Here is a 25,069-nt window from a genome sequence, read left to right as displayed (position 1 = left end):
TGATCAAAGGTAGTTCAACAGTGAGTAATCAGGTAGTTCAACAATGACCGATCAGAGGTAGTTCAACAGTGACTGTGATCAGAGGTAGTTCAACACTGACTGATCAGAGGTAGTTCAACAGTGACTGATCAGAGGTAGTTCAACAGTAACTGTGACCAGAGGTAGTTCAACAGTGACTGATCAGAGGTAGTTCAACAATGACTGTGATCAGAGGTAGTTACACAGTAACTGTGATCAGAGGTAGTTCAACAGTGACTTTGATCAGGGGTAGTTCAACAATGACTGATCTGTGATTAAAGGTAGTTCAACAGTGAGTAATTGAGTAATCAGAGGTAGTCCAACAGTGACTGATCAGAGGTAGTTCAACAATGACTGATCAGAGGTAGTTCTATAGCGAGTAATCAGAGGTAGTTCAACAGTGACTGATCAGAAGTATTTCAACAGTGACTGTGATCAGAGGTAGTTCAACAGTGACTGATTAGAGGTAGTGCATCAGTAACTGATCAGAGGTAGTTCAACAGTAACTGGTCAGAGGTAGTTTGACCATGACTATGATCAGAGGTAGTTCAACAGTGACTGTGATCAGAGGTTATTCAACAGTGACTGATCAGAGGTAGTGAATCAGTAATTGATCAGAGGTAGTTTAACAGTAACTGATCAGAGGTAGTTCGACCGTGACTGTGATCAGAGGTAGTTCAACAGTGACTAATCAAAGGTAGTTCAACAGTAACTCTGATCAGAGGTAGTTCAACAGTGACTGTGATCAAAGGTAGTTCAACAGTGACTGATTAGATGTAGTGCATCAGTAACTGATCAGAGGTAGTTAACAGTGACTGATCAGAGGTAGTTCAACAGTGACTGAAAAGGAAGTTCAGGGGTAGTTCAACAGTGACTGATCAGAGGTTTTAATAACAGTAATAGTGAGCAGAGGTAGTTCAACAGTAACTGTGATCAAAGGTAGTTCAACAGTGAGTAATCAGGTAGTTCAACAATGACCGATCAGAGGTAGTTCAACAGTGACTGTGATCAGAGGTAGTTCAACACTGACTGATCAGAGGTAGTTCAACAGTGACTGATCAGAGGTAGTTCAACAGTAACTGTGACCAGAGGTAGTTCAACAGTGACTGATCAGAGGTAGTTCAACAATGACTGTGATCAGAGGTAGTTACACAGTAACTGTGATCAGAGGTAGTTCAACAGTGACTTTGATCAGGGGTAGTTCAACAATGACTGATCAGAGGTAATGCATCAGTAACTGATCAGAGGTAGTTCAACAGTAACTGATGAGAGGTAGTTAGACCGTGACTATGATCAGAGGTAGTTCGACAGTTACTAATCAAAGCTAAGGTAGTTCAACAGTAACTCTGATCAAAGGTAGTTTGATAGTTACTGTAATCAGGGGTAGTTAACAGTGACCGTGATCAGAGGAAGTGCAACTGCTGTGACTGTGATCAGAGGTAGTTAACTGTGACTGATCAGAGGTAGTTATACTGCATTCATTTTTACATTGACAGTCGCAGGGCCCAAACTAGCTAGAGTGAACACATTACACAATAATGCGACTTAAAATATATGTAGTATAACTGAAGAGGAAGTTCAACAGTGACTGATCAGATGTAGTTTAACAGTGACTGTGATAAGAAAAAGTTCGGCAGTGACTGTGATCAGAGGTAGTTCAACAGTGACTGATCAGATGTAGTTCAACAGCGACTGATCAGATGTAGTTCAACAGTGACCATTATCAGGGGTAGTTCAACAGTAACTGTAATTAGAGGTAGTTCAACATTAAACTGTGATTAGGTAGTTCAACAGTAACTGATCAGGGGTAGTTCAACAGTGATTGTGATCAGAGGTAATTCAACAGTGACCGATCTGAGGTAGTTCAAAAGTAACTGATCAAAGGTAGTTCAACAGTAATTGTTATCAGAGGTAGTTCAACAGTGACTGATCAGAGGTAGTTCAACAGTGACCGTGATCAGAGGTAGTTCAACAGTCTCTGTGATAAGAAGTTCAACAGACTCTGTGATCAGAAGTAGTTCAACAGTGAGTCAGTGACTGATTAGAGGTAGTTGAAAAGTCACTGATCAAGGAAGTTCAACAGTGACTGATCAGAGGTAGTTAAAAAGTGACTGATCAGAAGTAGTTCAACAGTGACTGATCAGAGGTAGTTCAACAGTGACTGATCAAAGGTATACTGCCCACTCAACAGTGACCGATCAGAGGTAGTTCAACAGTTCATCGCTTTTACGGCATAGTGACATATGAGCATTTTTTCACAAAATGAGTTACGTTGATATTCATAATCTATGAATCATTCGTTTTTATTATACACATGATGAGATCAATAAGCAATTGTTTAATTAATGTTATTCCATAATTTAAATACTGTGAAAATAATAACCTACAAAATATTGGTCAATACCACATATAGGGCATAGTGACCTATGATATGTCATGTGACCTGATATATGCCACTATGTCGTGGAAGTTTTATTGCAAAACTCAACTTATAACTGTCAAACTAAGTCTAGGACATACCGGCATATAACTTTAACCGTTAAATTCAAGTAATCAATGTGTTTGAATTAATTCAATTTTATAATTGAAATAATTTTTAAACATCAGTCAACTATATGATTGATGCTATTAATCAAAAGCATTAACTGACTGAGTAGGAACAATTTTTACGTATGGCTAACATTTAAACACTGAATTGCAAGAAACGCTGTTTTGACATAGGTCACTATGCCGTAACGGCGACGAGTTCATTAGACTGCGCTGCATTCCTTTTTTTTGGGGATAAACAATTCATACATTTCCATGCATGAAACCATTTAAAATCTATGACGAAACACATCACATCTCCAGTGACTGCCCTGCCTTTCTCATGGATATCTGAGCTGTTGAATCAGAACAGGAATGATGAGTTTTCCATGGTCAGGTCAGAGAGATTAATTTAGGGAATGATAAATTAAACTGGTCTACTACAGTAGACTACGAGTTCATCAGAGGAAATTCAATGTTACACTAACTGTTATTAGAGGTAGTTCAACGTGCAACATTAAACTACATGATTAGGTAGTTCAACAGTAATCGATCAGAGGTAGTTCAACAGTGACCGATCAGAGGTAGTTAAAAGTAACTGATCAGAGGTAGTTCAACAGTGACTGATCAGAGGTAGTTCAACAGTGACCGATCAGAGGTAGTTCAACAGTAACACTGATCAGTGTGCATCGTTTTGATACAGATAATGAAAATCGATTTTTTTTTTGGCTGCTTCGACCAACAATACCTCGTATACCCTTAATAGCCTTTTTAAAGTGATTCCTCCTGCCCTCGTGGTGTGCCTAGTGGTTAGAGCGTCCGCCTCACGATCGGGAGGCCATACCAAAGGCTTTAAAAATAGTACATACTGCCTTCTTGCCAGGCGTTCGGCATTGAAAGAGAAAGTTAAACACATGGCTACCAGTGGACTACCCCCTGCTGTAGCTTTTCTGCTTGCAGACATGTGGCCTAGGGTTATGAAACGGAGATTTAACTTCTTCTTTTTTAACTCCTGCCCTCTATATACTAAAAGTTGGTTACAATTTGTTGTAAAATATCCTAACACTCAGTAAAGACAATTGATAACTGATCATGATTTCTTCCCGGTTTTGGTGATGGGAGACGAACAAGAAATTCCGGTTGCATTATTTTGACCCTCCCTTGGTAGGATATTATAATATACCGTACTTTTTTAGACACTGTAGGCCTACATGTTAAATTTTCGACTCGACTTCCCAAAAGGACTCATTGGGGCAATGACCCGCTAAAAACGGTATTTGACACTATTTTGGCCCCGTGATCGAGGTGAATTGGTAAGACAACGGCTGCACCGGTCAATTTGGGAAGCTTCTCTCATTTTCTTTCCTTTTTTTTTCTCCTCTTCTTTTCCGTTTTTTTTCTCCTTTCCTTTTTCTTTTCCTTTGCCTTTCCGATTTTTTCTTTCATTTTTTTGCCAGGAGATCACTTTTCTTTTTCCATTTTTTGTCAGGGGGTACCTTTATTTTACTTTTTTGTCAGGTGCCACTTTTCTCCCGTACGCTACTACGCACTGCGGGATACATGAAGAAAAGAGCACCAGGAACAAATGACGAAAATCACTGTACATTGCTATTAAAGGAGGATTTCGTGCTCCTAGCATCCTCTCACTTTTCGCCAGCCCATTCGGGGCTGGTACCTGTTTCAGGTTTGGGGTCAGTTTACTCAAGAGATTATATTTTAGTGGTATTGGAATGATTTTTTTTTTTTTTTACTTTTTGTGGTTAAATTTTTTTTTTAATATTTTAATTCGATTTGTTAGGAAAAGTAAGTATGTTTTGCCGTTTCAACGAACGAAAACGAGTGAGTATTACCAAAGTTATGTTTGAACTAATTAATTATGACTTTAAAAGTTTAAAGGCCTAAATGTAACAATAATAGTTAATATATATAGTATCATATGGTCAGCAGAAGAAAATCTGACATCACCTATGATGTCATGTCAGTGTCCTTGACCGGGGGTCCTTACTCCTTGACCACTGAACAGCGTGATATCATGTTGATAACAGATCTATAGAATCAAAATCTTCATCATATCCCCGGATCATATCACAGATTCTCAACAATCTGTGATCATATGGACCATATTGATGTGAAAGTAGTTATCTATCATATCCTGTGTCGTTTTATGGATAAAAATGACTCAAAATGTTATTGATGAAATGGTTGCTATCATAAACATCAGTTTTGTCTTTTCAACAGGAAAAATCCGATGCAAAATAAAGTTTTTAGGGCCTAGCTATAATATGGGCATAATTTATGCATATAGTATTGAACAATGTACCCCATTTGACATGCACTTATAGATAAATAAATTGTCTTACTTTATTAATTTAATAACTTCTTTATTATAAATAAAATGACACATAACTATTTGATTCATAAAATTACATTCAACAAAATGATTGAAGAGAAAACACACAAGGCACTAGGCAGACTGTTATAGAATGGAGTATGTAAGATGCCATGTCCATAGCTTCGCAGGAGTTTCCGACTAGCAATCAACATGATCAGCACATTCAGAAAAACACAGTTTAAGAGTGAAGATTGTAGTGAGTAACCAGTCCTTTATAAATGTGCTGGCCACTATCTATTATAATATAGTAGGCTTAAACTATACATTGCGAATTAATTAAGTTATTTTAAAATAAAATGTACATGTAAGTTAACTCAAACCGGCAGTGTATATATCGAAAGCAGTGAAATCGGACATTCCTAAGCGAAGATATTGAGTTCGTAAGTTCTGGTATTACAAAATTGGAAATTGAGATATCGTGGGTAAAAAGCTGAAAAGACAAAAAAACCAACGACAACAACAACAACAACAACAACAAAACAAACAGACCAGAACAATTTGGAGTACATGTAATGAATTAAAAGAGTTGACATGAGATTAGGAATTAATGTTTTCTGCTGTTTCAGTGTGCATGTTCTCATCGTTGATGGTTTGGTGGACTGTCATGTAGATGTAAGCGTGATCCTAAAAATGCCTTTCACATTGACCAAAACTAATTACAAGACCTCTTCTACATTGAGGCTGGCTTTCCCTTTTAAAGGGAATTTTTATTATGACATTGTCCAGTAGATAATATCCACGAAAAAAGCTTATTCCGAAAATTTCAGTGGATTCCGATTTTGCGTTTGCGAGTTATGCACGATTATGTGTATTACACTGCTCCATAGACAATGTGTTGTAATTTCGTTCTGGTGTACCAGAACGAAATTCAATTTTCTCGATATCTTTGCTAAACGAATTAATCTGCAAGAAATTTTTTGTACATAAACATTATGTAGCCAGAGGTTTCCAGTGATATAAAAAATCTCATTTTTTTTGGAGAAAAGTGTGGGGATGATGCTGTGGATCACGAAATGCCCTTTTAAGACAGACAATCGATTAATCAAAATTATCGACGTTGGCTCAGGCGCCTTCTTCAGGGACAAACAACAAATTGTTAAATCAAACTTAACACCCAGACCTACAGAGTGTTCTAGAATTGAAAATTAAAAAGATAAAATCAACAATGTGTTGAAAATTAATAACGGCAATAAAATGAATTATTTGAAAGAATAGACGGGAAGGAAAATAAAAGATGTCGGGTCTCCCCCAACTTAAAAAGTGCCGCCCTATTTTTCCTATCCTTGCAAATCATGGACGTATAGTTGCCGTCAAACGCTTGGGCTAATGAAATGATTAGTTTCCCGTCACATTTATTTCAGTGCAATTATGAGGTCATGATTTCATTATTCATTATTTTGGAAAATTTCATTATTGTCAAAACTATCAATTACATGGCTATTACCTAGGCCTATATTTTTGACGAAAGACCATCTCAAATTAGGAATTAATGTTTAGATCATCATTACAGACCTTTTGCAATAGATTGAGAAAAGATTTGAATTTGTTTTTATTAAAATGAAAAGAAATTTGCCATTTTTGTAATCACTAGAAACATGATAAGGTAATCCTTAAATTTCCATTATTTAACACACCCTGTACCCGTACAACTAAGAAAAACTGCTGATTATGAGCAGCAGGAGATATCAGACATTTTGAGAGTTTAAATTTTGATTATTTCTATCTCAATTTTCAGACTGACTTTTATATGAAAATAATGAAAGTTTTGGTCAAATTGAAAAAGTTATGAGGGCGGGTGACGGGAATCTAAAAATTTCATTACATAGGCCTTATCATAATCGATGAGAGACCTCGCCTTTCCCCGACCTTTCCATTCATTGCTAAATATTTTTATAGATAGTTGGAGCCTACCTTTAATTGATTTACCTTATGATTATGGATTGTTATTATTAATATCATCTTCCAGTGTTTATGGCTAAATAGAATCCCACTTTTGCGTATTTCGGACGTCGTATTATGCATAAAATGATCAAATAATACGGTTGATGATTGATCTCAAGTTGAATTTTTGTGGATTGTATATAGGCCTATATTTATTTATATATTTTGAAGATACACTTTTCAGTGGCACACGCCTAACCAGCAGTGCGTTATATAGGCCTATCCATTTATCAATATATCAATTGAACACCAAAACTTCTAAAATCGATAAAGTCTCGCGAATGCGACCTTACAACGTATTTAAAAAGCAGCAGTTCTCTGTGAAAACATTGACATCATTTTCTCTGTCGGACCAATAGTGAATTCATATTTAGTCAATTTGCAATTGCCAGCATTATATTCGTTAAAAAAAACTGGAAGAGAGTGTTTTTACTTTATCTCAGAGAAGGCGGTTATCTACTCTATACTCGTGTCCTATAACTTCATCAATTTTGATGTGGTGTTGATTGTTGCGAAAATGTTGTCTGCTACGTTGCGTGCCCATCCAAAGTGTCACAGATTTTTGTTAACTTATCTTCTACCCCGCTCAGTGTTTTTGTTGGTATTGCTTGGTTTTGGCGTTCATTGTCAGTCCGATTCAACAGGTATGTAATCTATCATTATATCAGTAGCATTTGGGGTTCTACAGGCATCGTATTCCTGGATCTTGTTTGATTACGCCATATGCGATTTTTGAGAAATAAAACATGTGAAGATTTGAATTTTCTTGATTTTCTTTCAAATTCGGCCAACATTTGGAGTAAACTTTACAGGATATTTTACCTATATTACACAAAATCTAATTTGAAAAAAAACTGGAAAAATTCGTTGAAATCTAAGCAAGACACGACAAAAAAAAAATAAATAAAAAACAACAACCGATTTTGACTGTGTTTACATCTCCTGGTGTTTGGCATTCAAAATAAAAACGAAAAAAATAAAAATAGAGGTTATCCACTTTACTCATGCGTGACTTCTAACAAAAGGCGCTGGTTCCCGTAGTATTCCTCATTTAAACTAATTCAATGCACGACCTCGGAGTTACCTGCATGACTTTGGCGGGCTATTTTGAAATAGTACTTCTTTTGAAAGTCTTAAACAAGGTATAGGTGTCGCTGGTAGGATATGCAGCTTATAGAACACGGATAACCTCTATTGTAGGCATAGATAGCCATAAAAGGGAACATTTGAGCTTATTTTGACCTTTTGTTTGCCGTGGAGGGAATCAGATATCCCGCTTGCACTAGCTATTCCACTCCCCCCAGAACCCACCAAGTTTTACGAACTTTATAAATTGTTTGAAATAATTAAAGGATGTCTCCGGCAATCACAACATTAAATGCCTTATATGTTAGAAAATTAATTATCAAGCACAAATCACGTGGTTTCATTTAGCACAAACTCATATTGACCATAAAGATGATAAAACGAATTAATACAGTCGTCTCTCAACAAGCGATATTCAAAATTCCCGAGCGCCGAAATTGTTCAGTGCAATGACGTCCCGGTAATACAATGAAGGCTGGCGACAATTGAGCACAAATAACCATAGCGTCAGTGCACTAGACAAATATGGTGCGGGAATTTTGAATATCGCGTGTTGAGATCCGGCTGTCTTTTATTCGGTTTTATGGTCAATATGAGTTTGTTTTAAATAAAACCATGTGATTCATGCTGGATAATTATTTTTCTAACATACAAGGCATAATGTTGTGATTGTCGGCGTGTTCCTTTAATAGAACAGCTAATCATGTTGATTACAAATATTATTAATAACTTTAAAAGTGACTTCGTTTGTTTCTCTTCTCTCTGTTCTTCCTGTCTGCATGATCTTGTTTTCTCTCCAAGTCTCTCTCTCCCCCTTCTATTATTTTTCTTCTTTTTCTCTCTTCTTTCTTTTTATCTCCGTGTAGATTTAGCTGATGTAGAAGTTCGTTTGATAGATGGTCTCTATCCTGGAGATGGCTATGTTCAGACCAGATTTCCAAACTCCAGCGACTGGGAAACATTCTGTTCTTCAGATTGGGACCTACGTGACGCTAATGTAGTATGCAAGCAACTTGGCTTCCCATATGCACATGGTACTGATCCAGAAGGATCTCTTACCACAGGCTTAGGAGATGTTGCCATCAATAATGTATATTGCAGTGGAGAAGAGCAGTCGATTGGAGAATGCCGATTGGAGAACGCCCATTTGGACTGCTTCAATGCACGCCCTGCCGTACAATGCGCAGAAGGTACGTTGCGTTAAAGTACAATGTCATAAATTCTTTTTCAAAGTTATTTGCCTTTAGTCAAACTTATAACGTGCGTGTACGTGATCGTCTGTAACTTGTTGTTCATGTACACAGGGCTCATGGTACAAATTCGTGACTTATATAATACAGAGCGCACTGTAACACCAAATATTTGTGATACCGAGTTTAGAAGTGAAAATAATTATTAGAGCACGTCATATCACTCCTTTTCCTTCTTAAACTCGTTTCTCTTCTTCCTCCTTCATCATCATCATATCATCATCATCATATCATCATCATCATCCATCATCATCATCATCATCATGCATCGATTTACACCATTCGGTTGCCGCTTGCTACATTGTCAGACTATTGTAAATGCAATCCTATCAACAGTAATAGTGTGTATCATTTTTCCACATTCACCATTTTAGATTACAACATTGGCGGTTTGGCTTTTCCAATCTGCGGACAACACCACTGCGCACATCCTCAGTCTATGAACCCATTCAACAACCCACGAGAATACTGCAAGTGCGACTGCACATGTTTGTCCATGGGAGACTGCTGTCCAGACTTTGACTCTAATATCCACTGTTCCTTAGACGATCCGTCAGACAATACCATCAACGGCGTCAGTATGGACTATTATGAATGTGTCGGAGTGCCTGGAAGCGAACGAAACATTAAGGGGCTCGTTTTAGTAGCAAAGTGTCCAGATTCATGGAATGATATCAACACCAGACTGAATTGTGAAATTAAGCGCAATGTCTCAGATATTGTAGGACTAATTCCAGTTCATGATGCACACAAAGTTGTCTATAAGAACATATATTGCGCATTATGTCACGGTATGTCCATGGACGATGTTACATTTTGGACAGTGAATGCTGCATATGACCCTTATAGAGGTTCTGGAGTGATTGATCCTGAATTGGGTATATTTGAGCCTGAAGGCGAATTTGTCGGCTACGCTGTGAATTGGCCTGATGCAGCTGTCAGACCTCGTAGTTGTCCTGTTGGCTTCATCAAAAATTGTCCTTCTGATTTCAAGGACGCGAAGATCATTTCTGCCTGTCAATCTTACTTCGCTCCCATCTATTTCAATCAGTTGTTGTACACAGAATATCCAACACCATATAAAAACCCACATTGTGCATTGTGTAACGGAGTTCCGGAAAATCTTTTAACGAAGCACTGTATTAACGGACCATGCATCCCGGGAAGATGTTCCGCTGAAATGCCAGAGGCCGAATGCAATCCGACACGCTGTAGAGCAGGTGGTTTTTCTGGTTTTTTCTTAACAGTCGAAGCTTTGTTCAACTTCAATGATTTGCAAAACGACGCATTCGGCGACCCAAACGCATGCCCAGATGATGATGTCTATGATCCATTTTTAAAGCAATGCCGAAGTCTTTCTTGCCCTCCAGAATTTATTCTGGTCGATAACACCTGCAATCCTCTCAACCCTCCTGATTCTAAGATCACCGAAACTGAAGTAAAAGGCACAGACATTTCAATAAATGGCTTTAATTGTCTATTGGATATCATTGGATTCAAATCATCTTCAGAAACAGGAGCTACACAAATAATCACCACTGAAATGCACCAGAAGATTATAAATTGCGTAGCGGAAAATATAGGGTGCGTTGTATCAGAAACATCAACCGTCTCCCTTGCGTTTCTCTTTCAGGAAGATCCAGAATTATCGAACTTTGTGAATAAGATAGATTTGGTGTTAGAAAATCTTACTGATGAGTCGACGACAATATGTAATGTTACAAATGTTGCAACTTACATAAATTATTCGGACAAACACGTTCTTCCGCTTCATTGCGATCAATTCGCAAGTAATGCAAGTGAAATATTCAACATTACGGATAAGCAGGTACTGTCTTACGCTCAATATGATTTCAACACAAAAAATATTAGTGCTGCGTACACCCGCCCGTCCAAATCATGTTTGATTAATACTGAACTCAATTGTACTGTTATGGTATCACTCAACCAATCGGATTACCACATGATGACTAATGACAACAGCATCTTCATATTGGCGGCAAATGAAACGCTCACAAAAGATCAATATCTGCTTCTGGCAGATGGTACCATCCTTATCTGTTTCTCCGCAATGTCACCAGCACGCGTCATTCGAAGTGCCTTGGACATCACTGCTGCTGTGTGTGGATGGCTTTCAGTTATTGCCCTTATAGCTACTGTAATAACTTACCTCGTGTTTACATCTTTAAGGAACCTTGCTGGTAAGGCTGTCATGAACCTCGCCATTGCCTTATTATTCGGATATCTCGGTCTTCAACTGGCTGGTTTTTTTCTGATTAGTGACGAAGCATGCGCAGCTTGGGCTGTAGTGACACACTTCTTCTGGATTGCCGCATTTACATGGATGATGTTATTTGCGTTCAATATCGCCAAAACATTCTCAAGTCGAGGTGTATCCGCTCGACGCAATTCCGGTGGGAGTTCGTTTTGGAAATATTTTTTTATCGGCTGGGCAATTCCAACCGTTGTCATCGCGGTGTGCATCGGGATGCACTTCTGCAACTGTACACCTATGACCTTTCATTATGGAAGCTTGGAAGAAAACATCTGCTTTCTACGGAGTTCAAAGGCAGTTTTACTTGCATTTACTGTGCCTATAAGTGTCCTATTGTTCCTGAGTATATCTTTCTTCATTTTTATGGCAGTCAATTTACGGCGGCAGCATAGTGCTGGCAAGCTGGCACGAACAGGTGGAGCTGTAGAAGAGATTGCATATGAAGTTTCTATATATTTGCGGGTAAGAATAACTATCATCATTCAAGTTAGCTATTATTGCGATGAAGTTAAATTTCAGTAGGCATGGAATTGTGTTGCGTATGTCCAAAATATAATGTAATAAGATAACAATAAGCGTTTGATCGTTTTACCACTGTAATCAAACACTTTGCGATTCAGCTGATCTGCGTGAGAAAGAAATATATTTGGCGACACATTTTAATTGATAGGCTATATGATGCAGGTTGACGATGATTACGAGAAACCCAAAAGGAATATGAAAATCGGATGGTATAGGGTGATTTGGGTGCAAAATTCGAAAAAAATGACGTCATTTAGAGTTTGCCTTGAAATGGCCTAAAATGAGAGCCTAAGGACAGGTATACGGTCTACCTTAATATTGGATCTACCGCGAATCGGCAGGGGAATGGGTGGGGGATAGCCGTTTACTATTATACAGGAATCCGTTATATGTTTGCATGTCACTAATTATTGTATACCAAGAATATTTGGAACCAATTCATCAACTGACCTTTCAGGCTCGTATGCCCAAATCAAGTTAGATCAAGTCTTAAACTTTCGTCGTCGTCGTCGATCTACTCATATCTGAGTATTCGTGACCTTTCTGATGAAGTTTCTCTACTCATGTCGATCTTGTGCTTTGGTGTAACAGCTGTAAATTGACATTTTGGTCTTCCTCTGCTTCTTTTCCCCTCAACTTTTCCGAACATTATCACTTTCTCTAGATTGATTCCTTCTCGCCTGGCAACATGTCCGAATTACTGTAGCTTCTGTTTCATCACTGAGTTGACGAGTGAGACTTTATATCCTATTTCATGCCGAACACTCTCATTTGTCCTTTGGCGGTCCATGGGATGCATAGAAATTTTCTCCAGCAACACATCTCAAACGCTTCAATCCTTCTCTGATATGCCGCATTGATCACCCACGTTTCACATGTATATGTTGCAATCGGGAAAATCAAATTGTAGACAAGTCTAATCTTTGTTGACTTACTGATGCTTCTGTCCTTCCATAACTTGATGTTTTTGACATTGCTATGCAACGTCTGATCTCAGTAGAGCATCCGCCTTGATTTGAAAGGAAGTTGAACTGTTCGATAACCTCAATTGCTTGGTTTCCTGCATGAATAGTGGTGTTCTCTTCTTGTCATCCAGAGAGAAATAACCTTTGCCAGTCCATCTTAAACTTTAAACCTAGTCTAAATAATGGTGGGTACAACAACTGCACCGTCTTCACCACGCTTGCTTCCTGTGGGGCAAAATACTACACCTCTGGATTAGTAGTTTGCGTCTGACGTCAGGGCAAATGTGCGGCATGATTGGTTGCTTACCTGTGCAGTACGGCATGATGTCGTACGCACACTAATCTCTTTAATTCGGTCTCGAATTATAGTAGACGATGTGAGAGCAATTGTGCCTGTTAAAATCATGACAGCATTTGCATTTGAATGGGTTCTATTGTACACAATAGGAGGGTAATGTATTTATGGTGTAGAGCCATCAAAATTGTGAATCTTTATCAACAGTAAGAATTAACCATGAACCTCTTTTTTTATTTATGCTTTTCACAGTTAAGCTGCGTCATCGGGGCTACCTGGATCTTTGCATACTTGTATATTCTCATACCAAACAGTATTGTTGTAAGCTATATCTACATCATCTTGAACTCATTGCAAGGAGTCTTTATCTTCCTGGCATTTGGGATTACAAGTCGCGTACGGACTATGTGGAAGAAAAAATATCAGGAAATCACATTAAGTATAGGTACTAAATTAACAGGGACGTCCACATCAGGCTACAGTATCCCTATGAATAACATCAGTTAAACACGACTTTGTAAATGATTTTGTGAAACTGGTTACGATGCAGCCTAATTCCGTATTTTGGATCACCAAACATGTCCAACGGATTAAAGCTGACCACCTCCAAATTGGCTCAAATTTGGTGTATGAGGTAATTTAGGCTGAGAATGCTGAAATGCAAAGTTATTGCCCCATCGGACCAAAAGTTGTTGTGTGTTACGATCCGCCATTGGGGGGGGTTGCGGTTTTGGCCAAAATGGGCTGTTCCATTTAAAATCCACACTACCCCTGTGTAAACCCCTCACCCCAGTTGTGGATGATATTAATGGTAAAGCCAAAATACAGGGGGAGTATGGGTTTCAAAATGTCAACCCTGACCTTGAAAATACACTCCCCTTGTGGTAGATATTTCCAAAATCTTCCACAGGGGTAGTGTGGATTTCAACTGGAATAGCTAAAATACCTGTAGCTGCCAATTTTCAAATGACAAATGATATCCATGGAAGAAGTTGGTCAATATTGCTTGGAAATGTAATTTCACAAGGATTCCACAGTAATATCTTCCATCATTTTTGATGTAGGAGCTACTAGGATGACGACCTTTAATTTGACCTTCAACTTGACTATTTCTCCGCGGGAAAATATCCGTGTTTGTTTGTTGTTTGCTCTCCAGCTCTTCTCAATCTTGGTATACTTAGCAAACCGTGTAGTCTTCTTTGCTGCATGATTCAAGCAACTGACTGCAACAAAGTCTGTACGGTTTGTAGTCATAGAATAGGAATATCACATTTTCGCATCAGTATGCAAAGTTCAAGAAGAGCTGGTAAGCAAAGACAAAGCACTGTACCAGTCCACTTTGTTGATAGGCCTATTTTGTAGAAAACATGTTGATGTATATTCACCAAAGTTAATCTCAAGATCACGTGATTTCCATCAACTTCATATTAATTATACATCATTGTATTAAGGGGTACTCCTCGATAAATTTGTGTCTATTTTTGCATTTTTCTCAAAAACTAATAACACAGTGGTAACAAAAGTTATGTATATTATAGGGCAAGGAATCAATTACTACACTGGAATTTCAGTGACCCAAGACAGGCAGTTTGTTATTTATGATAAAGAAATAAGGTACCGCTCTAGAGGATGTACCTCGTTTCCTATCGTATATACTGAACCTCTTGTCTCGAGTCACTGAAATTTCAGTGTAGTAATTGGATTCCTTGCCCCAATAATATGCATAACTTTTGTTACCAGTGTTTTTTGGGTTTTTTTTGAAAAAAATGAAAAAACAGTCACAAATATACCACAGGGGTGTAGTACCCCCTTAATGGCAGATTAATTAGATTCCTTGTATATATTAGCTTTCCAAAAACACTAATAGTATAAATGTGTCCCACTACGGTTATGGAGATATTATTGTCATCCAACCCCCCCAATTAATGAATGACGATTACTCCAAATCGGTTAATCGTATGACAGATTTGAGCTGATTTGGGATCTGTAGTCGAAGCAGAATTTCTTTCTGCGTATTATGACAATATTGATGTCGCAGCATATATGTTGTGAACAATATGAATAGATATGGGCAAAGAAGAAATATGTACAATTGTTTTGATATTTAACTTGACCAGCTTTTTGGTAAATTCAAAATTGTAAAGAAATATTCATCGCATAAGTAACAAACGAAATTATATAAAAGTAAATGGCACAGCTGTGTTTGACCAAACACGAATATCTATGCCCGTGACTTTAACCCTAACACCCCTTAACCCACCATGACAATAATTAACCTACCCTCCCAGCAAACACAAAAACGTTTTAAACAAGTTATATTTTGGGGTTTGATTTAGGTAAAAACGTTTAATAACATTAAAATGTCGGGTTATATGAAGGTCATGAAAAAGTTTTAAAACGTTTTGTATGAAAACACACTGCAACAATATTCTTAAAATGTTTTCAAAATGTTATTATAAACTATTTTGTCAACACTTAAATAACATTATATTAAAATATTTGAAGTAGGTTATAAAAAAATGTTTTTTAATGCCATGAAAACGTTTTATACCCTTTATATACCCTTTATGTAACCCGACATGTAAACGTTCTCTGATAACCTTTTATAACCTTTTGCGAATGATGTCGAAAACGTTTTGTGTTTGCTGGGCTAACACCCTATCACCAATTAGACTCTCCCTGACACTTCTGAACTCAGCAAGACAAAAGGTGAATCGTGAGTAGTCTTTGACAAGGACTAGAAATATACATGCTAACTGCTACATCTAAACTTTGAAGCGAATACAGGATGAGAGTCTCACAAGCAATTTCTCCACAATATTAGGCACTACTTCCTCGGCAATATGACCCAGAAATTGCTTGTAGACAGGCAAAGCAGCAGTGAAATCGGAGTTACATCAGGTGTTCCACAGGGCAGTGTCCTCGGCCTCCTCCTGTTTCTTGCCTTCATAAACGATCTTCCAGCCAGAAGCTCTGTCACCCGCCTCTTTGCAGATGAATGCGTCTTGTACAGACGCATTTCAACCCATCAAGATACCAAACTTCTCCAGGATGATTTAGATGCCTTGCAGGAGTGGGAACGCACTTGGTTAATACAATTCCATCTATCCAAGTGTCAGGTAATCGATGTCACCAACAAAAGGAAGCCTATCACTAGTGCCTACAACATCCACGGCGCACAGTGTCATCGCCCCGATATCTTCATGGCAGAAAATGCCATGGTAGGTATGATCCAGAGCCACGCATGGCCATTGTGTTCCCACCCCGGGTTCCCACCTGTAATGCATAGTGGGCTGAAGGACATCCGACTAAGGTTAATGACATTAGCCTGTGACTGACCTCTGTATGGTCAGCGAGCATACATTCGCCATTGTCATCTGCTTATAGACTGCCTCTACGATAGTCTCCTACACAGCCAGTTTGTGTAAGTCGGTCTGACACTCGTCAATCCTGTATGTTCGTGATAGCCACATACAGTCTGGCCCGAGACTACCTCCACGAGGGTCTACGCTGCGCTATTTAAAATCTTGAATTTTGGTCACTTTTTCAGCTCAAGACGCACGCTACTTTGTCACGCTAACGACGATAATATCCGTTGAACATATATGTTCAAGTGCATGGAACCAGGTCTGGTTTCTTTATACGAAATCATTTACGGGATATATTCATAATTTTCCACCCCGGTATCCAAAGATTTAACGTCTGAATATCAATCGTGCATAGCACAATTACGTGTATCGATCCCGTGTATTCATGTCAGTGTCTCTGGTTGTATAATGTAATTATTAACCAGGCGATGTCGGTGTGCGGCGTAACCCTTGAAAGAGGTGTCCTCTGCAAAGTACCTGGGTCTGAACATCGACAAGCAAACACAACTTCAACACACATGTTTAACATCATCACCAAGAAAGCTAATGGAACCCGTGCCTTCCTTATTGGACGTAATTCAATCGCTGCAACAGGAAAATAATAATAATACTTTATTTTTATAAAGCGCATTTACATCAAACAAGATCACAAAGCGCTGAACAATATTAAAACAAAATATAATAGTACAGATAAAATATAAAAACATCAATAAAAAGTACAGATAACATTATCATAAAAACAAAATAATATGAAAAACAAGATAATCACGAGATAATATAAGATAAAAGAAAAATACAATAACACCAAGATGGGTAATGCAATGAAGGAATGATTAATGAGCAGCAGATGCAGAAACACATTGCACACTGGCTAACAGCAAAAAGCAAATTATGTAGGCCCGCCACAACAAATTCACGAGAGTAAAAAACAATCAAAACTAAGCGGAGTAACACCAAGAGCAACAAACAATATGAATGAATAAAAATATATAACTGCGCAAAAGAAACTTAAACTAACACCTAAAATGCAATCTGCACAGGAAACGGAAACACGAGAGCAAAGGCCACAAAATTAACTGTGCAGAAAGCAAAAAGGAAAAAAAAATTTGAAGCAAAATTTACCAACAAAATATATACTATTAGACAAAAACCGTGATGAGAATTGCAAAGGAAGAGGTGAACGAGCAAGAGCAAAACAATAACAACAATGCAATTACCATCGGTCTAATATAATAATAAGCAAATACCATCGGTCTAACATAATAATAAGCAAATACCATCGGTCAAACATAATAATAAGCACAAGAAAAGCAAAAAACTAAAACAGCTAATAATGTAGGCCCACTACAAAACAATCACGTGAGCAAAACAAAAGAAACAAGTGGGCATACATCAAAAGCAACAAAGCAATTATGGGGAAATAATGTAATGCAAAGCAAAAAGAAAATGATACTAATTAACACCGAAAAATGCAGTGTGCACAGGAAATGGAAAACACGAGCGCGAAGACCAAGTAACGAACTGTGCAAAATGCAAAAACAATGATATACTTTGCTAGGATGCACAACAGCAAGATTCACGAGAGCATAAATCAAACAAAATGAAAAGTATTATGCATCAAAGCAATAATAGGCCTGTAAAATAACAAAAATCAAATAACATTGTAAAAATTACAAATCAAACAAGCAGGAGAATATAATTATAATACAAAATGATTAGAGTAAAAACGCCAAAAATCAAATATATACACTGAGTAAAAAAATATAATTGTCAGAGTCAATTTCAGATGATGTTCGAAAAAATGCGCGTGTGAAGACAATGATGATGACCATAATGCACGGAGTATGTGATGAAGAGTTGTAAAATGTAATGAGATGATAACAATCTTGCACGGAAAATAATTCGCGGAAAAGCAATCCAACAAAATAATATAATATACCAGGGAGAGGTTACTAGCACATCACCCTGGCATTTGTAGAAAATAACAAAACATTAAATAACACAATGGCGGAAAGGATGGGGTTTCTAGCGTGATTTGAACATCGGTAGATAGAGTTGTTGCAATGCAATGCGAATATCAAATGAGATGTATCTTGGCGAATATCATTGAGATGACGAAAAATAAGGATCACTAGAGGAGAGGTTACCAGCACTTCACTCTAGTGATTATTGCACAGAAAACACATAATATTGGAATGCAGAAACAATATCTCTCGATGACAAAAACGTAGAAATGCAAATATAACGCCATTACGTTGCAAAAATATGATGAACAATGCACGGAAATTAAATCGCGAAAAATATGATATAGGGGAGAGGTTACTAGCACATCACCCTGGAAATTGAAATATATTATAAAACACTAATTAAAACATTGGCGGAACAGATGAGTTTTCAGGCGTGATTTGAACATCGGCACAGTTGTTGCTTGGCGAATATTAGTTGGTAAGCGATTCCAAAGAGATGGTGCGGCATATGCAAACGCTCTTTCTCCGTAGAACTTCGTGCTCGGACGGCTGGTTTTCAGTAGATTATCACGCGAAGATCTTAATCGTCTTGAAGGAACATAAGGTTGTATGAGATCACAAATGAAGCCAGGTGCCATGGCATTCATAGCCTTGAAGGTGAGCAGAAGGATTTTAAACATAGCTCTATATTCCACAGGAAGCCAATGCAATTGGCGTAGTAAAGGTGTGATATGCTCACGGCGAGATTTGCATAAAACTAAACGTGCTGCGGTGTTTTGCACGCGTTGGATTTTGCGACTTCGGTATGCGTTAAACCGTACAACAAAGAATTTGCAGAGTCAAGCCTAGATGTTACGAAGGCGTGGACGAGTCTAGCGGCAGTGTTTTCATCCAAATATTGGCGGATCTGGCCGATCTTCCGGATAGCAAACATCGCCGACTTGCAGATATTATTTACGTGGTCACTCATGCACAAAGACGCGTCCATGATGGCACCGAGGTTACGCGCTCTTGGCGATGACAACACTTCAACCTCACCAATGGATAGCTTCGCTTGAACAGGAGATGTGGATGAACTGTTGAAGCGGGAACAAAAATGAATAAGCTCAGTCTTGTCATCATTGAGGACTAGCTTATTAAATGCACACCATGTTTTGATATCAGCAATGCATGCTTCCAACTTTTGGAGAGCTGAATCACGATCCTCAGGGTTGAAAACGAGGTATAACTGAGAGTCATCTGCGTAAAAACACAGTTGATGCCATGCGACTCAATAACATCCTGGAGTGGCGCACTGTACAGGGTGAACAAAAGTGGCCCAGCTACCGACCCTTGCGGAACACCATAAGATAATGGAAGAGGATCAGATTGCACGTCGTCTATCAGAACCGATTGCGTACGATCAGCCATGTAAGACTCGATCCAGTTTAAAGCTGTACCTTTTATTCCATAGCGTGTACATAGACGGTCTAGCAACATACCATGGTCGATCGTGTGTCAAAAGCCGCCGAAAAATCTAAAAGGACTAGCATAGCCTCTTTCCGTCGATCAAGAGCAGATAATATATCATTCTGAACACGTAGGATGGCTGTTTCGGTGCTATGATGTTGCCTATATGCAGACTGCGAACGTGCTTGGAGGTTGTTTTCAGATAGATATGATTGCAGTTGTGATATGGCGACCCTCTCAATTACTTTGCCCAAGAAGGGGAGGTTGGAAATTGGACGGTAGTTAGCATATACGTTGTGGTCGAGTCCAGCCTTTTTCAGCAATGGTCGAATTACAGCATGTTTCAGGCTCGATGGAACTACGCCGGTCTTCAGCGACTCGTTCACAATGGTTGTAATTGTTGATAGCAATTCCGGCAGACAGGTTTTAAAAAGCACCCCAGGGAGGGGGTCCAAGCTGCAAGATGTGGTGGAGGCAGACTTGATGATCTTGAAAACGTCACCCTCTGTTACTGAAGAAAACTCGGAGAATGAATGAATGCAATCCTTGACAACATTAGGTGTTGCAACGTTACTTGCAAGGGATCCACGGAGTCTTGTTACCTTATCCGCGAAGAAGTTGGCGAAGCTATCACCGAGCGACTTCGGGCAATCATGAGATGGCAGAGCTTGGTCAACTTTAGGATTTGAAAGCTTGTCAACCACACGAAACAGGTCCTTCGAATCTGTTTGACTAATCTGTGTACGATGGTAGTCAGTTTTTGCCTTATACAGGAGATCTTTGTAAAGATCACATTGGTCTTTGAAGTACTCTTTGTCTACAGAGAGTCTAGATTTAAGCCACTTTCGCTCCCGACGACGTTTCTCTTGCTTCGCTTCTCGAAGAGCATCTGAATACCACGGAGCATGTGGTCTAAGCATCACAGTTCGCTTGCGTAGGGGTGCGTGGGTATTTAACACACCAGTCAATGAAGATGAATACTCCTTGACGAGGCTTTCCAAATCAGGAGCCGGAGCAGAGAGCAAAGGTGAAGCACGAATGTCGTCAATAAATGCGTCAGTGTCCACACCTCGAAGTCTGCGAGATTCAACATGTTTAACACTTAGTCCTGGGCGAGCTATATTGACAAAGCATCTGACGGCATGGTGATCTGATGGTAGTCCACGATGGATCGATGGTGAGGAAACAAGATCTTCATCTTTTCTGGATATGATGAGATCTAATGTATGCCCCTTCTTATGAGTCGACCCGACGATATGTTGTTGCAAACCACATAGATCCAACATGTTTAGAAACGCCAACGCGTCACGATCATTGCAATCGTCGACATGGACATTGAAATCACCAGTGATCAGTAGCCTGATAGGTGTCGCAATCACTGACTCCAGTAAGGAGGAAAACTCATCAAGAAACATGTTGAAAGTTTGCTTCTTGTTGGCATATCCAGGTCTGTAGATGATCAGGAGACGCACAGAATTTGATTTTGAAGAGACGGTAATATCAATGTATTCGATTGATTTGAATTCACGAGTTTCATTGATGTTGAATGACAAACCATCACGAACAAGAATGCCTACTCCTCCAGCTCTTGTCAAACGAGGTACATGATAGAGTTTGAAATTAGGAAGGGTATTGTTTATATCAGCAATTGACCGATGGTCCTGTACCTTTCCTGTGTACCAAGTCTCTGAGATGGCCATGAGATCTAACTGACCAGTTATAACAAAGTCGCAAAATGCAGCAGACTTGTTCTTGGCATTCAAGGATTGTGCATTCCAGTGGCCGAATCGAATGCGAGGTGCATTCTGGGATTCAGGATTGATAGTTTTACTTCAATCAGGTTACCTCTGTCAATGTATCGGCTCATCGTTTCAACATCCCGGCATGCATTTCTTTGGGAGATGGTCTCGATAGTTTTAACGCCATCAAGGACACCAGTTGGAGGTGTTTGCAATGACTTGTGGGATTCAAGGAGAGCAGGCTTGATTTCAATAAGATTATTATGGTTAATGTGTCCAGCATGAGTTTCGACTTCCCAAGATGCTTTTCTACAAAAGGGATTTTCGTAAGTTCTTGTACTCATCACAGCATTTATCGACCTTTTCTTGTTTTTACCAGCACGACATCCTCGCGTGGTTGCGTTTGCAAGGATGTTAAGTGTGCGTAATTGATTCCAGGTCTCGGATGGTAATCGAGGAAAACGATTGTTTATCACACCTTGTTTTAGAAACATCAACATACTTCTAGTATACATGATTGGTGTCATAGTAAAATATACACAAGTTCTATAAATGGTGCGGAATTCAACAGTTTAGATCCGCAATGCAGTACATATAGCGTAGATGAGTCAAATTATAAAAACAAAATGTATACAGCAACGATGAACGACAAGTAAAATCAAATCATATAGGTAAAACCTATCAATGTTTATCAGGTGAACTTACTCAAAATTGCGAAGAAATTCGATGTAGAAACACAATAAAACAAAATATTTGCTGGACACAAAAATCAGCCTGCAGCCTTACGGCGCATTAATATATAAAAGAGGCTACATACAACACCTATGTGAGACCAATTAATTGTAGAGTACGCTGCAGTGGCCTGGGATCCCCACACCCTGTGCGACATCAAGAAGGTCGATCAATTCCAAGAAGTAGTACGCGAGTCGTCCCCAGCAAGTATGATCGTAGGACTAGCGTCACATCACTTCTTAGTGATCTCAAATGACCGTCACTCCAATCTAGACGTTGCCGGCCAAGCCAGAATCTCCACCATGCTGTACAGAATAAGGTACAAGTTGGTCGACATCAGCTCCCAGACTTACTTGGCTTCCTTCTTCCCACACACCAGTAGGGAATGGAACGCCCTTAGGAAGGACCCAGGAGACTTCACCTCGCTTGATGCCTTTAAGGCAGCATTGAGCGAAGTCTCCACGTAACCAGCTAGCATCCTTATTTATTGCACGTCACCATTGCATATATTTGCACCTGATGCTACCTGCAGCCATATTCGTCATCGCAGGTACACACAACTGCAGTATGGAACTATTCAGTTGCTGAAGCACACACTTTGCAAAAAGAAGAAAGGTCTAACCTAAAAGCATTGAGAGGCGCTGCCATTGAAGAATGTGAACATGGTGAAGAATGTGGCATTTTCCTTTTTTGAGAGGTCGCTAGTGACAGAATTAAACTCGGGAAGTCCAATATCAACCATTTTAAGTTGGTAAACATTTCAAGCAAACATACCTGAATTGGCGGATATCTAAAGACATAAAAAAAGGGCAATTGAGCTACAAATGCATGAAGTCAATAAAATAACCAATATTTGGATAATTTGGAAATGGTGTCAACTTAAATATCAGAATAATTGTACAAATTTGCTCTTTTTCAAGTGTTTTCCTCACGATGATATTTGTGAGAGATACGATGGTTCAAAATGGTAAATTGGGACACCCATGAAACTCAAGAATCTAAGCTAACAGATGCAGAGGCATTATTGTCTTATTTATTATAATATTATATAATTGTTGAAAAAAGATTATGTTTCAGGATTATTTCGCTCTAATGAAAATTTTCACCGAAAAGATCGCCTCGCATTAAGCCACTAGTATATGGTCAATTCCAGCCAAAGGGCCAAAATTCTCTCTGGGGGCCATTTTGAAAATGTTTTCCTTTTCAATTCTAGACTTATCAAATGAGACGATCATGTCTAGTGAATCATCAGGTGGAAGTGCCATCGGATTGAAAAATAACTTTTCTTGCTAGACCAAATAAAGTGTTAAATGCGCATATGCATGTTACCCACGAATTCAAGCATTTTCACCTGTTGTACGCCATAAAATGTCAGTTTCTTTAATATCTTTCAATATTTTATGTGTGACTCATATACACTAGAAACCGGTGAAGACTTTGAACGTAAAATAGAATTTTATTACATATATCTACAAAGAAATATTTTGGTTATTACAAATTTTAAGAAAGAACCAGGTGTACAGTTAAGATTGTGTCAATTCTTCGAACTCTTTCCAAAGTGGCTGTCATTTAACATTACTGTATTATTTCGAAAGATTAGAATAAATGCTTCATATAAATATAAAGTTAGATTTTGTATCTCGTCGCAGGATGAGGATCTCGGATGGATTCGTGGGTAACAGCGTCTGGAAAATAGCAATTCCTATTAAATTTTTTTAATAAAAATAAAAAATACTTTTCCGTGTGTCAATAATTCAGGCTGCAATGGCACTAAAATGAATTTTAATCAAAATACAGACTACATGGAATATTTAGAATGGATCATTATGGCATTTTGGGTATAAAAGTTTTGAGAATAATGAAGTTGCCAAATTCAAATAGACAGAGCAAACAGTTTTATATTATTATTTTAGTAAAATCATTCTATATTTTCATGCAGCAATATTCTATTAACTCGTGTTTGACAGGTCCTATGAACTAAAACACTATCAATACATTGTTAACTATAATTTAAGTAGGGATTCGTGGGTAACCAAAATGTTCGTGGGTAACACATATTTGAAGGTATGTATTGGTAAGCGGCAAAATAGAAACTATTACAGAAGGTTGGAAACCACCATGCGGTTATTCCTCCATTGTGTTTCAATGATTCCGTTTCTCTAACTAATTGCATTTACCCAAAAAATGGTAATTCAGGATAATCAATCAAAACTTCATGATGCAGCTTCAGTATACCTTCAAGAGGACGTTATTAAACAGGACTGTTTTGGAACCTATTTCGCATGTTTTCAAAATGTTAAGATGCATAAGAAACATTATAATTTACGAGTAAATCCTTGGATTCGTGGGTAACGCCGGATTCGTGGGTAAAGCTATAAGTACTATAGTACCGTTTGGGGTTTGCGTTTCTTAGGTGTATAAACTGTAAGTACTGTCAAAATTATAGCATACCCATTGCTTGAATATGTGCTGATTTAAACTTAAAATAAACAATCTCCTTATTTTTCAAGGTTAGCATCTATTCGGGATTCGTGGGTAACAAAA

At 38.4% G+C, this 25,069-nt stretch overlaps 1 protein-coding gene across 1 annotated transcript; it reads left to right on the top strand.

The window, feature by feature from the left end:
* Nucleotides 1-545: 545 nt before the first annotated feature.
* LOC140150019 (uncharacterized) lies at nucleotides 546-13,966 on the top strand. The gene is made up of 4 exons (XM_072172024.1): nucleotides 546-588; nucleotides 8,830-9,153; nucleotides 9,588-11,950; nucleotides 13,523-13,966. Exons 1-4 carry the CDS (start codon nucleotides 546-548, stop codon nucleotides 13,775-13,777), a joined length of 2,985 nt encoding a protein of 994 aa, XP_072028125.1. The 3' UTR covers nucleotides 13,778-13,966.
* Nucleotides 13,967-25,069: the final 11,103 nt, after the last annotated feature.

This window comes from Amphiura filiformis, chromosome 4, assembly GCF_039555335.1.
Source record: "Amphiura filiformis chromosome 4, Afil_fr2py, whole genome shotgun sequence".
Taxonomy (NCBI): domain Eukaryota; kingdom Metazoa; phylum Echinodermata; class Ophiuroidea; order Amphilepidida; family Amphiuridae; genus Amphiura; species Amphiura filiformis.
This window is presented reverse-complemented; position numbering and strand designations above follow the sequence as displayed.

Bases quoted from the DNA above. Each gene is read 5' to 3' on its own strand.
- LOC140150019 (XM_072172024.1), top strand. From the start codon at position 546: ATGACTATGATCAGAGGTAGTTCAACAGTGACTGTGATCAGAG. The intron at 9,154-9,587 runs GTACGTTGCGTT...TCACCATTTTAG, and splicing joins TGCCGTACAATGCGCAGAAG to ATTACAACATTGGCGGTTTG. The intron at 11,951-13,522 runs GTAAGAATAACT...TGCTTTTCACAG, and splicing joins AAGTTTCTATATATTTGCGG to TTAAGCTGCGTCATCGGGGC.